Source organism: Temnothorax longispinosus, chromosome 2 (assembly GCF_030848805.1).
Source record: "Temnothorax longispinosus isolate EJ_2023e chromosome 2, Tlon_JGU_v1, whole genome shotgun sequence".
Lineage (NCBI taxonomy): Eukaryota > Metazoa > Arthropoda > Insecta > Hymenoptera > Formicidae > Temnothorax > Temnothorax longispinosus.
The window spans coordinates 4,257,528-4,274,282 of record NC_092359.1 but is presented as its reverse complement, the minus strand read 5'-3'; the positions used below and the strand labels follow the sequence as shown (position 1 = coordinate 4,274,282).

At 27.3% G+C, this 16,755-nt stretch overlaps 2 protein-coding genes and 1 pseudogene across 9 annotated transcripts; all 3 read right to left on the bottom strand.

Annotated features, from left to right (window-relative positions):
- Positions 1-243: 243 nt before the first annotated feature.
- Positions 244-5,199, bottom strand: LOC139808312 (uncharacterized; annotated as a pseudogene).
- Positions 5,200-5,243: 44 nt separating this feature from the next.
- On the bottom strand, positions 5,244-10,136 carry LOC139808291 (odorant receptor 13a-like). Of its 5 annotated transcripts, XM_071770117.1 has the most exons (9): positions 9,410-10,136; positions 8,717-8,983; positions 8,060-8,188; positions 7,720-7,981; positions 7,535-7,634; positions 7,224-7,343; positions 6,916-7,071; positions 5,883-6,687; positions 5,244-5,813 (listed from the first exon to the last, which is right to left on the bottom strand). In XM_071770117.1, the coding sequence occupies exons 1-8, from the start codon at positions 9,465-9,467 to the stop codon at positions 6,634-6,636; spliced, it is 1,146 nt and encodes a 381-aa protein (XP_071626218.1). In that variant the 5' UTR covers positions 9,468-10,136; the 3' UTR covers positions 5,244-5,813; positions 5,883-6,633. The 5 variants fall into 5 exon arrangements, with proteins under 5 accessions (XP_071626218.1, XP_071626215.1, XP_071626217.1 ...); XM_071770114.1 differs by having other exon boundaries at positions 5,245-5,813; positions 7,720-8,188; XM_071770116.1 differs by having other exon boundaries at positions 5,245-5,813; positions 7,720-8,188; positions 8,717-8,987; positions 9,437-10,136.
- Positions 10,137-11,196: 1,060 nt separating this feature from the next.
- On the bottom strand, positions 11,197-15,200 carry LOC139808293 (odorant receptor 9a-like). Of its 4 annotated transcripts, none has more exons than XM_071770120.1 (7): positions 14,457-15,200; positions 13,760-14,030; positions 12,679-13,147; positions 12,494-12,593; positions 12,184-12,303; positions 11,877-12,032; positions 11,197-11,445 (listed from the first exon to the last, which is right to left on the bottom strand). In XM_071770120.1, the coding sequence occupies exons 1-7, from the start codon at positions 14,496-14,498 to the stop codon at positions 11,392-11,394; spliced, it is 1,212 nt and encodes a 403-aa protein (XP_071626221.1). In that variant the 5' UTR covers positions 14,499-15,200; the 3' UTR covers positions 11,197-11,391. The 4 variants fall into 4 exon arrangements, with proteins under 4 accessions (XP_071626221.1, XP_071626220.1, XP_071626222.1 ...); XM_071770119.1 differs by having other exon boundaries at positions 13,760-14,026; XM_071770121.1 differs by having other exon boundaries at positions 13,760-14,026; positions 14,484-15,200.
- Between the last annotated feature and the right edge of the window lie 1,555 nt (positions 15,201-16,755).

The following is a 16,755-nucleotide window of genomic DNA, read 5'->3' as shown; positions in this document are numbered from 1 at the left end:
TAACAAGTGGATATGCTTGATGAAAAAACGTACATAAGTACACCAGTTATATTTCCAGGCTTCTATAATTTTCTGCTGCTTAGGTATATTGCTTATAGAAGTGGACTGTATAGAGCTTATCATGCATTGCTCTAATGGTGTTAAATTTTACAATAAACTTGCAAAAATTGTATTGTTTGTTCTTATATGTATTTTTAATATAATTGTTATTAAATAAATTACTTTTAAAGTATTTAAATCCTTAAATCAAATTATTCAGATTTAATAATACATTATATAAAATAAATGTTGAAATTAAATAAATAGCTAGCCTGGCAAATATTTACAAAAAAACAGGTACGTTTGAATTACGATTTTCATAAGTTTATTTAAATTCTATATTTGTACCACTACTAAGAAAATTCGCCGTTGATTCCATTCAATTAATGCAGTAAAATATATTTATTTGTAAGTAACATATCAATAGTTGTAGCATAGTTGAACTATAGTTTTCTACAAAAAAACTTGCATAATATAGGAAAAAATTTACATTTCTCTCACTTTTTCTATCATCTTCTCGTTGTGTGCAAACATATATATATAACCAACTGAAGTTTTTACTAATTAAAATATATATTTTGATAAAATTTAGTTATTTAACAATATAAACTTAATAGATAAATAATTGTGAAGTTTAAGATTTTAATACATGAATAAAAAAATTTAAATTTTATATATTGAAACATATATAATAAGGATTGCACATAAACTTTAATAAAAGTTTAGTAATGCTAAACGAAATTTTAATATGATACTTATAATTAAACACGAAATTATCTTACGCTACAAAAAGTGACCATTGTAACAGGAGATATTTTTCCAACGGTGAGATAAAGTTTTAGAGGTTCTTGCTTAACATCAATAAATCTTCTGTAATTTTTGGATCCATGGTGTACCATTTATTACTGTATGTAGCATAATATATTTTATTACGCTTGAAAAAATCAGAAGCACTTTTAGTTATAAATTATTGAACAAAATTGTCCCATAACTAAAGTACTTACATATCCTTTTGTAAAAATTGATCGTAGTCAGCGTAGTTACGAAAGAGTTGAAAACATTTCTCGTTTTTTTTTGTCCGCCCAAGTAGCCGCTGACGTAACTTCGATAACAATGAGTGAATAAGCGTGGGTGTGATGAATTGTATATATACTACCCATATTCCCACGCACGCAAAATCGATTTTATTACGATGCATGCAATTGCTATTTAGGGAAGATTTGGGTCCACAAATTGAAAGAGAATTAATTTGATACTTTCAGTATCATATTAAACGGAAACGTGTCTGTACGATGCAATTCTTATAATCTGTCTGCCGACAGTGTATTTAAACGCCATAATAGTAAAACCTCATAATAATAGTGATTGCCATAAGTATTTTTCCATCAACTTAATTAGATACTCTCGCGAGAGCATTTCCGCCTACAAACAATACTAAAAAATAAAACACACATAATCACAAGCATGTGTGAAAATCTGATAAATTGCAAACAAGATATTTTTAAAATTATGGACCAAATTTTTATGCATGCAGGATGTTTATTATGATCAGAACAGATATCTATAGATTATGATTTATTTAATTTTAGTTAAATTTACAAGTTTTATTATTACTTAATAGAAATCTGCACGCAAATAATGCAATAAAATTTATTTATTTGCAAATATTATCAATACAGGCATACTTCTTAATCCAAAGTATAATTCTATGAAAAGTTGCATAATATTTTAGAAAAGAAACTTCACATTCTTCTCACTTTTTTAATCAACTTTTTGTTGTATGCAAAACGGATATATAACCAACGGACGTTTTTATTAACTGAAAGACATATTTTTAATGGTTACAGAGTAAGTTTACAGTATTAAATTAATAGCTATGAGCTTAGGTATATAATTGCGAAATTTAAGATTGTACATATATAATAGAAAATGAAAATAAAAAATGTTACATTGTAAATGATTTTAACAGATTAAAAACATATTTACATATCAACATTAAAATTTTACCAAAAAGGTGGCCATTGTAACAGGAAAATTTTTTCCAACCGTCAGATAGATTGGTTTAGAACCTCTTGTCATTAAAAACAACAAATCTTCTGCAATTTTTGGATTTAGAGTATACCATTTATTACTAAATGCCGCATAATATATTTCATTGCACTTGAAAATACCAAAAGCACTTTTAGATATCAATTATTATATACGGTATTACACATTTAAATAAAAATTTGTTACTACCATATAATAGTCCGTATAGAGTTAATTACACAACATTTAATTTACACATAAAGAAAATGTATGCGACTAACCTGGGACATCAAAATTTCACCGAGAGCGCAATATAAACACATATTTGCAAATATGTTAAAAACAACAGAAACAAAATATACTATGTGAGCGAAAGACATATCGTTTCCTTTGTCGAATAGCTAATTAATTTATGAAATAAATGAAAGACACAGTTATTTTTATTAACACTAATTGAAATTTTATAATAATATGCCATGTGAATATAGTAATTTTGTGTCAGAATGTATTTAATACTAATATATGTCTTAATTCAGGTCAATTTTTTTAAATAATGTTTAATTCCAAACATTGAGTTTCAAAATACTTACATTAATCATACGAAATCCGTAGAAAGCAAAAAGTACCGTAAAATATGTAAATAAGCAGAGAAGTATTGTGCTATATGTATCTTCAATAACACCAATAGCCCTATAAAAGATATTTTATGTATTAAATATATTCTATCACATATTTGATATAGATTCTATTTACTTATATCTTATAGAAAACAAACCTAAGCAAACGGATATGCTTTACTACGCAGCACTTTAGAACTTCGTGGTAATTTATGTTTTTATCCAAATATTGCAAATGATACTTAAGAATGTCTAACTGACCGCATATATGAAAAACCAGAAGACTTAGAAAATTGTCTATTGCAGTATAGGCTATCATGGCGATAGCTATATAGATGGCTTGATTAATAATGTCAATTCGTATTGCGGCCTTTTTGTTATATCGTAAATATAATGAGATTGTAAAGGCAGTGGCCTTCCTGGATCAGTAATGTTGGGAGTAAGTCTCATCAATATTCCAAAAGCAGGCAGTACTGCGACAAAGATGCACGCAAATCCCATTACACAGTAGGAGCAAATAATAATTATACGTGCACTTTGCGCTCTTCGAATCATCAAGCTTCTTTCTTGATCACTTTTTAACTTTATCCAATCCTTCGCGATCATATTCATAATCGGTACAATAGCTTAAAAATAAACAATTTACAGCGTTGTCAATTAAAATATGTTAAGTTCAACCTTAAACAGTAAAAGGCACAAAAAAAATTCAACAAGAATTCGAAACAATGTCACCGTGTTTTCTAATTAAAAAAAAGGATATATAAAAAATTATAAATCAGTAAAAATATTAATTCCGTAATCTACGAATCTAAATGCACTAAATATCGTACAAACTCTATTATTTATATTTATATAAAGGTAAATTTATTATATTTGTCATATTATTTTTATATAAAAATAATTAAAATCAAATTTTGTGAAAATATTTTAATTAAAGGTTGTATACATTTAAGTAAAAAGATCATACATACTTGTACGTACATAATTTTTGAAATATAAAAAACACTTAAAATAAAAATAACTCATGAATCATTTAATAAGTACATGGTCTACTATTTATACAGAAAAAAGATATATTTATATATGACCTTATTTTATTTATGTAAGTTATGCGATATGTATTTAAAATTATTAATATTAATCTAAACACTGAATTTATGTAACTATAAGTTATTTACCATACTTTTATAGCTTATAAATACGATCAAATGATCTCTACCTTCTTTTTTCCACCAAAAAATCACGATTCTAATCAAGCAGCTTATGAACGGTAAAGTAAATTGTAAATTATCTAACATTAGCAAACTGTTTCCGAAAATTTTTATCAAGGAATGTATAGAGGGAATAAGAACGCTGATTAATCCCAACAAAGTTACCAGCACTCGAAAATTGCACATTAATTTCTGCCGAGGACTTTGTGCGATCTTAGGCCAAAGTCCAATCAAGTTTAAAGTAAAACGGTTTAGTTTCACTGCCCATTCGAAATCTACCTGCGGAAACCTTGATAAATCCAGAGCTCATAATGTAAAAGGATTGTATAATTATAATATCACTCAAATACATTCATAATTAAACCAAACGGACTGTGTGTAGCAATTAAAAATAAAACATCTTTAAACACTTTAATTTAGGTTAGTCATGCAAGCATAAAGATTATTTTAGAAATAATAAATAATTATTGAACAAAACTGATTGATTTCAAGTTTGTACAGTTAGATATAACTGACGTTATTACAATATTTTGATATGGTAAAAAACACAATTTACTACAAAAGGCGATAATCCAGACTTTTTGTTAACGGTAAATAAATAAGGTATGGATTATTATTATTATTATTATAAATGATACCACTGATTGCATGCAATTGTAAAATAAAATACGTCGTTAAGATACTTTTCACATACAATTACAATAATCATAACCATGAGCACCTTGATATCCGTCATATTTCGAACTTTCCATATTCAATGCTATCTAAAGACTGGCGTCTGTTCCTCTTTCATGAATCGACGTTACCTCCTATGCCGCGAAGAGCGTTTCTTGCGCATGCTTATACCACTTTTCGAAGGTATCGAACGATCAACTTGTAGTAAAGTATTTTAAATATTCTGCCTTTACCGTCGTTTAGAATTTTTGTCAAGTTTCTAGTATTGAAACATGCGCGAGTAAAAAATTGCACGATAACCAGTGGATATGCTTGATGAAAAAACGTACATAAGTGCACCAGTTATATTTCCAGGCATCTATAATCCTTTGCTGCTTATAACTATTTTTTATAGTAGTAGACAGTATAGAGCTTATCATGCATTGCTCTAATGATGTTAATTTTTCACAATAAATTTTTAAAAATTGTATTGTTTGTTTTTATAAGTATCTTTAATATAATTGTTATTAAATAAATAACTTTTAAAATATTTTAAATCTTTCTCAAGTTATCCAGATTTAATAATACATTATATAAAATAAATGGTTAATTTAAATAAATAGCTAGCCTGGCCAAAAATTCACGAAAAAACAGGTATGTCTAAATAACGATTTTCTTAAGTTTATTTAAATTCTATATTTGTACCACTACTAAGAAAATTTTCCGTTGATTCCATTCAATTAATGCATTAAAATATATTTATTTGTAAGTAACATATTAATAGCTGTAGCATAGTTGAACTATAGTTTTCTACAAAAAAATTGCATAATATAGGAAAAAATTTACATTTCCCTCACTTTTTCTATCATCTTCTCGTTGTGTGCAAAACGGATATATAACCAACTGATGTTTTTATTAATTTATTTAACAATATAAACTTAATAGATAAATAACTGTGAAGTTCAAGATTTTGAATACATAAAATATACAATTTAAATTTTAGATATTAAAACATAATGTAGATTGCACAATAAATTTTAATAAAAGTTTAGTAATGCCTCAAACGAAGTTTTAATATGATATTTATAATTAAACACAAAATTATCTTACACTACAAATAGTGATCATTGTAAAAGGAGATATTTTTCCAACGGTGAGATAAATTGGTGTAGAGCTTTTTGCTTAACATCAACAAATTTTTTGTGATTTTTGGATCCATGGTGTACCATTTATTACTGTATGTAGCATAATATATTTTATTACGCTTGAAAAAATCAGAAGCACTTTTAGTTATAAATTATTGAACAAATTGTTCCATAACTAAAGTACTTACATATCCTTTTGTAGAAATTCATCGTAGTCAGCGTAGTTACGAAAGAGTTAAAAACATTTCTCGTTTTTTTTGTCTGCCCAAGTAGCTGCTGACGTAACTTCGATAACAATGAGTGAATAAGCGTGGGTGTGATGAATTGTATACTACCATATTCCCACGCACGCAAAATCGATTTTATTACGATGCATACAATTGCTATTTAGGGAAGATTTGGGCCCACAAATTGAAAGAAAATTAATTTGATACTTTCAGTATTATATTAAACGGAAACGTCTCTGTACGATGCAATTCTTATAATCTGTCTGCCGACAGTGAATTTAAACATCATAATAATGATATCTCATAATAATAGTGATTGCCATAAGTATTTTTCCATCGACTTAAGTATAGATACGCTCGCGAGTGCATTCACGACTACAAACAATACTAAAAAATAAAACACATAATCACAAGCAGGTAAAAATCTGATAAATTGCATACGAGATATTTTTAAAATTGTGAACCAAATTTTTATGCATGCAGGATGTTTATTATGATCAGAATAGATATCTATAGAATACGATTTATTTAATTTTAGTTGAGTTTGGAAGTTTTATTATTACTTAATAAAATTCTCCACTCAAATAATGCAATAAAATTTATTTATTTGCAAATAACATTAATACAGGCATACTTCTTAAGCCAAAGTATAATTATATGAAAAGATGCATGATATTTTGGAAAAGAAACCACATTCTTCTCACTTTTTTAATCAACTTTTTGTTGTATGCAAAACGGATATATAACCAACGGACGTTTTTACGAACTGAAAGACATATTTTTTAATGGTTACAGAGTAAATTAACAGTATTAAATTAATAGCATGAGCTTTTAGGTATGTAATTGCAAAATTTAAGATTATACATGTACAGATTAAATAAGAGATTTTAATTATATATATTAAAATGTAGTACATTGTATAATGATTTTTAACAGATTTGCAGTCACACGAAACAATATTTTAATGCAATAGTCAAACATTAAAATATCTTACACTACAAAAAGTAGCCATTGTAACAGGAGAAATTTTTCCAACAGTCAGATAGATTGGTTTAGAACCTCTTGTCATCAAGAACAACAAATCTTCTGCAATTTTTGGATTTAGGGTGTACCATTTATTATTAAATGCCGCATAATATATTTCATTGCACTTGAAAATACCAAAAGCACTTTTAGATGTCAATTATTATATACATTGTTACACATCTAAATAGAAATTGGTCACTACCATATAATAGTGACTATAGAGTTAATTATACAACATTTAATTTGCACATAAAAAAAAACCTTTATACAACTAACCTGGGACATCAAAATTTCACCGAGAGCGCAATATAAACCCATACTTGCAAATATATTAAAAATAATAGAAACAAAATATACCATGTGAGCGAAAGACGTATCGTTTCCTTCGTCGAATAGCTAATTAATTTATGAAATAAATGAAAAGACATAGTTATTTTTATTAACACTAATTTGGAATTTTATAATAATATGCCATGTAAATATAATAATTTTGTGTCAGAACGTATTTAATACTAATGTATTTATTAATTCATGTCAATTTTTTTAAAACGATTTTTTATCCAAACTTTGAGTATCAAAATACTTACGGTAATTATCCGAAATCCGTAGAAAGCAAAGGTTACCGTAAAATATACAAATAAGCAGAGAAGTATTGTGTTATATGTATCTTCAATAACATCAATAGCTCTATAAAAAATATTTCATGTATCAAATATATTCTATCACATATTTCATATGGATTTTATTTACTTATATCTTATAGAAAACAAACCTAAGCAAACGGATATGCTTTACTATACAGCATTTTAGAACTTCGTGGTAATTTATGTTTTTATCTAAATATTCCAAGTGATTCTTGAGAATGTCTAACTGACCGCATATATGAAAAATCAGGAGACTCAGAAAATTGTCTATTGCAGTATAGGCCATCATGGAGATAGCTATATAGATGGCTTGATTAATAAACGTCAATTCGTATTGCGGCCTTTTTGTTATATCGTAAATATAATGAGTTTGTAAAGGCAGTGGCCTTCCTGGATCAGTAATATTGGGAGTCAGTCTCATTAATATTCCAAAAGCAGGCAGTACTGCGACAAAGAAGCACGCTATACCCATTACACAATAGCAGCAAGTAATAATTATACGTGCAGTCTGTGCTCTTCGAATCATCAAGCTTCTCTCTTGATCACTTTTTAACTTTATCCAATCCTTTGCGATCATATTCATAATCGGTATAACAGCTTAAAAGTAAACAATTTACAGCGTTGCTGAATTAAAATATGTTAAATTCAATCCTAAACAGTAAAAGGCACAGAAAAAAATTCGACAAGAATTCGAAACAATGTCACCGTTTTTGTAATTAAAAAAGAATATATTATACTTATAAATCAGTAAAAATATTGTATTAATTCCGTAATTTACGAATCTTAATGCACATAAATATCGTACAAACGCTATTATTTATTAAAGGTAAATTTATTATAATTTGTGTGTGTTATAATATTCTTATATACAATATAATTAGTGAAATCAAATTTTGTAAAAATATTTTAATTAAATGTATATTTTTAATTAAAAAAATCCAGGCATACATGTATGTACTGTTTTTATACTGTATTTATACTGTTTATATATGATTTAATTTCATTTAAGTAAGTGGATTATGCGATATGTATTTAAAATTGTTAATATTAATTTAAAGACTCAACTTATGTAGAAGTTATTTATCATACTTTTATAGCTTATAAATACGATCAAATGATCTCTACCTTCTTTTTTCCACCAAAATATCATGATTCTAATCATGCAGCTTATAGCTGGTAAAGTAATTTGTAAATTATCTAACATTAGCAAACTGTTTCCGAAAATTTTTATCAAGGAATGTATAGAGGGAATAAGGAGGCTGATTAATCCCAACAAAGTAACCAGCACTCGAAAATTGCACATAAATTTCTGCCGAGGATTTCGTGCGATCTTAGGCCAAAGTCCAATCAAGTTTAAAGTAAAACGGTTTAGTTTCACTGCCCATTCGAAATCTACCTGCGGAAACCTTGATAAATACAAAGCTCATAATATAGAAGGATTATACAATTCTTATAACGTACTGGAATACACATTCATAATTAGACTAAACAGACTGCGTAATAATTTAAAATAAAATATCTTTAAAAACTTCAATTTAGTTCAGGTTAGTCATGCAAGTTTAAGGATTATTCTAGAAATAATAGATAATTATTAAACAAAACTGATTGATTTCAAGTTGGTGTAGTTAGATATAACTAACGTTGTTACAATAGTTCGATATGATCATGAGAAACATAATTCACTGCACAATGCGATAATCTAGACTTTTTGTTAATGGTGAGCAAAATAACATATAGATTATTATCATTATTATAAATGATACTACTGCTTGCATACAATTGCAAAATAAAATACGTCATTAATGTTCTTTCACATACAATTACAATAATCAAAACCATGAGCACCTTGATATCCGTCATATTTCGAACTTTCCATATTCAATGCTATCTAAAGACTGGCGTCTGTCCCTCTTTCATGAATCGACGTTACCTCCTATGCCGCGAAGAGCATTTCTTGCGCATGCTTATACCACTTTTCGAAAGTATCGAACGATCAACTTGTAATAAAGTGTTTTAAATATTCTGCCTCTACCGTCGTTTCGAATTTTCCTCAAGTTTTTAGCATCGAAACATGCGCGAATAAAAAAAATTGCACGATAACAAGTGGATATGCTTGATGAAAAAACGTACATAAGTACACCAGTTATATTTCCAGGCTTCTATAATTTTCTGCTGCTTATATATTGCTTATGGGAGTGGACTGTATAGAGCCATGCATTGTTCTAATGGTGTTAATTTTTTACGATAAATTTGCAAAAATTGTATTGTTTGTTTTTTGAGTATCTTTAATATAATTGTTATTAAATAAATGGCTAGCTTGGCCAAAAATTCACGAAAAAACAGGTACGTCTAAATAACGATTTTCTTAAGTTTTTTATTTAAATTCTATATTAGTACTACTACTAAGAAAATTCTCAGTTTTTTCCACTCAATTAATGCATTAAAATATATTGATTTGTAAATGACGTATTAATAGTTGTAGCATAATTGAATTATAGTTTTCTATAAAAATGATTGCATAATATAGAAAGAAAATTTACATTTCTCTCACTTTTTCTATCATCTTCTCATTGTGTATAAAACGGATATATAACCAACTGATGTTTTTACTAACTGAAATATATATTTTGATAATAATATAGTTATTTAACAATATAAGCTTAATAGATAAATAACTGTGAAGTTTAAGATTATAAATACATGAAATAAAAAATTTAAATTTTATATATTAAAACATAATACGGATTGCACAATAAACTTTAATAAAAGTTTAGTAATGCCAAACGAGGTTATAATATGATACTTATAATTTAACATGAAATTATCTTACACTGCAAAATGTAGCCATTGTGACAGGAGATATTTTTCCGGCGGTGAGATAAATTGGTTTAGAGCTTCTTGTCATTAAGATCAACAAATCTTTTGTGATTTTTGGATCCATGGTGTACCATTTATTACTGTATGTAGCATAATATATTTTATTACACTTGAAAGTATTAGAAGCATTATAACATAAATTATTGAACAAATTGTCCCATAACTAAAGTACTTACATATCCATTTGTAGAAATTGATCGTAGTCTGCGTAGTAACGAAAGAGTTAAAAACATTTCTTGTTTTTTTGTTCGTCCAAGTAGCCGCTGACGTAACTTCGATAACGAGTGAATAAGCGTGGGTGTGATGACACGTATATGTACTGCCATATTCCCACGCACGCAAAATCGATTTTATTACGATGCATACAATTGCTATTTAGGGAAGATTTGGGTCCACAAATTGAAAGAGAATTAATTCGATACTTTTAGTATCATATTAAACGGAAACGTCTCTGTACGATGCAATTCCTATAATCTGTCTGCCGACAGTGAATTTAAACATTATAATAATGATATTTTATAATAATAGTGATTGCCATAAGTATTTTTCCATCGACTTATGTATAGATACGCTCGCGAGAGCATTCACGACTACAAACAATACTAAAAAATAAAACACACATAATCACAAGCATGTAAAAATCTGATAAATTGCATACGAGATATTTTTAAAATTATGAACCAAATTTTTATGCATGCAGGATGTTTATTATGATCAGAACAGATATCTATAGATTACGATTTATTTAATTTTAGTTAAATTTACAAGTTTTATTATTACTTAATAGAATTCTCCACGCAAATAATGCAATAAAATTTATTTATTTGCAAATAACATTAATACTTCTTAAGCCGAAGTATAATTCTACGAAAAGTTGCATAATATTTTAGAAAGGAAACTTCACATTTTTTCTATTTTTTAAATCAACTTTTTGTTGAATGCAAAACGGATATATAACCAACGGACGTTTTTACAAACTGAAAGACATATATTTTAATGGTTGCAGATTAAATTAACAGTATTAAATTAATAGCATGGTAATTGCAAAGTTTAAGATTGTACATATATAGATTAAAATGAGAAATTTAAATAAAATAAACTAGCACGCTCGTATAAATATAACAATTGGTAAAGGAAAGGCCAATAATCGAGCAATAATGGATGTTCCGTTGTACATATATGTGATTAATAAGTATATAATTTAACATTTATTGTTGCTTGATTATTGGCCTTTCCTTTAGGTATATAATTGCGAAGTTTAAGATTGTACATATATAAATAGATTAAAATGAGAAATTTGAATTATATATATTAAAATGTAGTACATTGTATAATGATTTTTAACAGATTTGCAGTTATACGAAACAATATTTTAATGCAATAGACATCAAACATTAAAATATCTTACACTACAAAAAGTGGCCATTGTAACAGGAGAAATTTTTCCAACAGTCAGATAGATTGGTTTAGAACCTCTTATCATTAAGAACAACAAATCTTCTGCAATTTTTGGATTTAGGGTGTACCATCTATTATTAAATGCCGCATGATATATTTCATTGCACTTGAAAATACCAAAAGCACTTTTAGATATAAATTATTATATACATTGTTACACATCTAAATAGAAATTGGTTATTACCATATAATAGTGACTATAGAGTTATTTATACAACATTTAATTTGCACATAAAGAAAATATATATACAACTAACTTGGGACATCAAAATTTCACCGAGAGCGCAATATAAACACATATTTGCAAATATGTTAAAAACGACAGAAACAAAATATACCATGTGAGCGAAGGACATATCGTTTTCTTCGTCGAATAGCTAATTAATTTATGAAATAAATTAAAAGACATAGTTAATTTTATTAACACTAATTTGAAATTTTATAATAATATGCCATGTGAATATAATAATATTGTATCAGAATGTATTTAATACTAATGTATTTATTAATTCATGTGAATTTTTTTAAACGATTTCTTATCCAAACTTTGAGTTTCAAAATACTTACGCTAATCATCCGAAATCCGTAGAAAGCAAAGGTTACCGTAAAATATACAAATAAGCAGAGAAGCATTGTGTTATATGTATCTTCAATAACATCAATAGCTCTATAAAAGATATTTCATGTATTAAATATATTCTATCACATATTTCATATGGATTTTATTTACTTATATCTTATAGAAAACAAACCTAAGCAAACGGATATGCTTTACTATGCAGCATTTCAGAACTTCGTGGCAATTTATGTTGTTATCTAAATATTCCAAGTGATTCTTGAGAATGTCTAACTGACCGCATATATGAAAAACCAGGAGACTCAGAAAATTGTCTATTGCAGTACAGGCCATCATGGCAATAGGTATATAGATGGCTTGATTAATAAACGTCAATTCATATTGTGGCCTTTTTGTTATATCGTAAATATAATGAGTTTGTAAAGGCAGTGGCCTTCCTGGATCAGTAATGTTAGGAGTCAGTCTCATTAATATTCCAAAAGCAGGCAGTACTCCGACAAAGAAGCACGCTAAACCCATTACACAATAGGAGCAAGTAGTAATTATACGTGCAGTCTGTGCTCTTCGAATCATCAAGCTTCTCTCTTGATCACTTTTCAACTTTATCCAATCCTTTGCGATCATATTAATAATCGGTATAGCAGCTTAAAAGTAAACAATTTACAGCGTTGCTGAATTAAAATATGTTAAGTTCAATCCTAAACAGTAAGAGGCACAGAAAAAAATTCAACAAGAATTCGAAACAATGTCACTGTTCTCGTAATTAAAAAAGAATATATTATAATTATAAATCAGTAAAAATATTAATTCCGTAATTTACGAATCTAAATGCACATAAATATCGTACAAACTCTATTATTTATATAAAGGTAAATTTATTATAATTTGTTATAATATTTTTATATACAATATAATTAGCGAAATCAAATTTTGTGAAAAATATTTTAATCAAATGTTGTATATATTTAATTTAACAAAATCATGCATACATGTATATGTACATGTATATGTACATAATTTTTGAAATATAAAAAACACTTAATAATAACTCATGAGTTATATATATATATTTAATAAGTACATGTTCTACTGTCTATATAGAAAAAAGATGTATTTATATATGATTCAATTTCATTTAAGTAAGTGTATTATGCGATATGTATTTAAAATTATTAATATTAATTTAAAGATTCAACTTATGTATAAGTTATTTATCATACTTTTATAGCTTATAAATACGATCAAATGATCTCTACCTTCTTTTTTCCACCAAAAAATCATGATTCTAATCATGCAGCTTATAGCTGGTAAAGTAATTTGTAAATTATCTAACATTAGCAAACTGTTTCCAAAAATTTTTATCAAGGAATGTATAGAGGGAATAAGAAGGCTGATTAATCCCAACAAAGTAACCAGCACTCGAAAATTGCACATTAATTTCTGCCGAGGATTTCGTGCGACCTTAGGCCAAAGTCCGATCAAGTTTAAAGTAAAACGGTTTAGTTTCACTGCCCATTCGAAATCTACCTGCGGAAACGTTGATAAATACAAAGCTCATAATATAGAAGGATTATACAATTTCTATAACGTACTGAAATACATTCTTAATTAGAGTAAACGGACTCTGTGTAATAATTTAAAATGAAATATCTTTAAAAACTTCAATTTAGTTCAGGTTAGTCACGCAAGTTTAAGGATTATTCTAGAAATAATAGATAATTATTAAACAAAACTGATTGATTTCAAGTTGGTGTAGTTAGATATAACTAACGTTGTTACAGTAGTTCGATATGATCATAAGAAACACAATTCACTGCACAAGACGATAATCCAGACTTTTTGTTAACGGTGTGCAAAATGAGGTATATATTATTATTATTATTATTATAAATGATACCACTGATTGCATGCAATTGTAAAATAAAATACGTCGTTAAGATACTTTTCACATACAATTACAATAATCAAAACCATGAGCACCTTGATATCCGTCATATTTCGAACTTTCCATGTTCAATGCTATCTAAAGACTGGCGTCTCTCCCTTTTTCATGAATCGACGTTACCTCCTATGCCGCGAAGAGCATTTCTTGCGCATGCTTATACCACTTTTCGAAAGTATCGAACGATCAACTTGTAATAAAGTATTTTAAATATTCTGCCTCTACCGTCGTTACGAATTTTCATCAAGTTTCTAGCATCAAAACATGCGCGAATAAAAAAAATTGCACGATAACAAGTGGATATGCTTGATGAAAAAACGTACATAAGTACACCAGTTATATTTCCAGGCTTCTATAATTTTCTGCTGCTTATATATTCCTTATAGGAGTGGACTGTATAGAGCTTATCATGCATTGTTCTAATGGTGTTAATTTTTTACAATAAATTTGCAAAAATTGTATTGTTTGTTTTTTTAGTATCTTTAATATAATTGTTATTAAATAAATGGCTAGCTTGGCCAAAAATTCACGAAAAAACAGGTACGTCTAAATAACGATTTTCTTAAGTTTTTTATTTAAATTCTATATTTTTACTACTACTAAGAAAATTCTCAGTTTTTTCTACTCAATTAATGCATTAAAATATATTGATTTTTAAATGACGTATTAATAGTTGTAGCATAGTTGAACTATAGTTTTCTATAAAAATGATTGCATAATATAGAAAAAAAATTTACATTTTTCTCACTTTTTCTATCATCTTCTCATTGTGTATAAAACGGATATATAACCAACTGATGTTTTTACTAACTGAAATATATATTTTTGATAATAATATAGTTATTTAACAATATAAGCTTAATAGATAAATAATGTGAGGTTTAAGATTATAAATACATGAAATAAAAAATTTAAATTTTATATATAAAAACCTAATACGGATTGCACAATAAACTTTAATAAAAGTTTAGTAATGCCAAACGAGGTTTTAATATGATACTTATAATTTAACATGAAATTATCTTACACTGCAAAATGTAGCCATTGTAACAGGAGATATTTTTCCAGCGGTGAGATAAATTGGTTTAGAGCTTCTTGTCATTAAGATCAACAAATTTTCTGTGATTTGTGGATCCATGGTGTACCATTTATTACTGTATGCAGCATAATATATTTTATTGCACTTGAAAATATCAAAAACATTTTTAGTTATAAATTATTGAACAAATTGTCCCATAACTAAGTAAAAGTTCGTCATTATCACATGGTAGTTTATACAATTAATTATGCGATGTTTAATTGATATTATTTTTGTGACTAACCTGGGCCATCAAAATATCGCCAAGAACGCAATATAGACACATATGTCCAAATAAATTAAAAATTGTCAATATAAAAAATACCAAGCGAGAGACTGATAAATCATTTCCTTCGTCGAATAGCTAATTAATTTATATTATATGTGTATTTATAGTATTTTGTATAAAGTATAATATTTTGTACAATTAATATTATTTTAAATATTTATAATAAAAATCTTTTAAATATAACGATGATTTAGATATTACACGTATTAGTCATTTTTTAATCTTAAAAATTATTTAACAAACAAATTTCAATCTTTAAGCATTTGGACACTTACGGTAATTATCCGAAATGCGTAGAAAGCGAATAATATTGCAAAATATATAAATAAAGAGAGGAGTATTATATTATATGTATCTTCAATAACATCAATAGCTCTATAAGACATTTCGAATAGTTTATTTAATCATGCACTTTGCATGAATATTTGTGTATACTTCGTTATAAATAACAAACCTAAGCAAACGGATATGCTTTATAATGCAGCACCTTAGCATTTCGTGATCATTCATGTATTTATCCAAACGTGTCAAACGATTCTTGAGAATGTCTAACTGACCGGATATATGAAAAATCAAGAGACTCAGAAAATTATCTATTCCAGTGTAGACCATTAGGGCGATAGCTAAATAGATAGCTTGACTAATAAATATTAATTCATATTGCGGCCTTTTAGTTGTATCGTAAATATAGTTTTCTATAGGCATTGGTCTCCCTGGATCAGTAATGTTAGAAGTCATTCTTATTGACATTCCAAAAGCAGGCGGTAAGACGAGAAAAGAGCATTGCATTCCCATTATGCAGTAAGAGCAAATAATAATTGTGCGTGCAGTTTGCGCTCTTTGAATCATTAAACATCTTTCTTCATCATTTATTGACTTTATCCAATCCTTCGAGATCATATTTATAATCGGTACTATAGCTTAAAAAATAAACAATTTTATA

Coding starts and splice junctions, on each gene's coding strand:
- LOC139808291 (XM_071770114.1), bottom strand. CDS start 9,467: ATGGAAAGTTCGAAATATGACGGATATCAAGGTGCTCATGGTTTTGAT. Junction 8,189..8,716: donor ATTTTGGTGGAAAAAAGAAG/GTAGAGATCATT, acceptor TTTACTTTTAAG/CTGTTATACCGATTATGAAT. Junction 7,344..7,534: donor ACGGATTTCGGATAATTACC/GTAAGTATTTTG, acceptor TAAATTAATTAG/CTATTCGACGAAGGAAACGA.
- LOC139808293 (XM_071770119.1), bottom strand. CDS start 14,514: ATGGAAAGTTCGAAATATGACGGATATCAAGGTGCTCATGGTTTTGAT. Junction 13,148..13,759: donor TTTTTGGTGGAAAAAAGAAG/GTAGAGATCATT, acceptor TTTACTTTTAAG/CTGCTATACCGATTATTAAT. Junction 12,304..12,493: donor ACGGATTTCGGATGATTAGC/GTAAGTATTTTG, acceptor TAAATTAATTAG/CTATTCGACGAAGAAAACGA.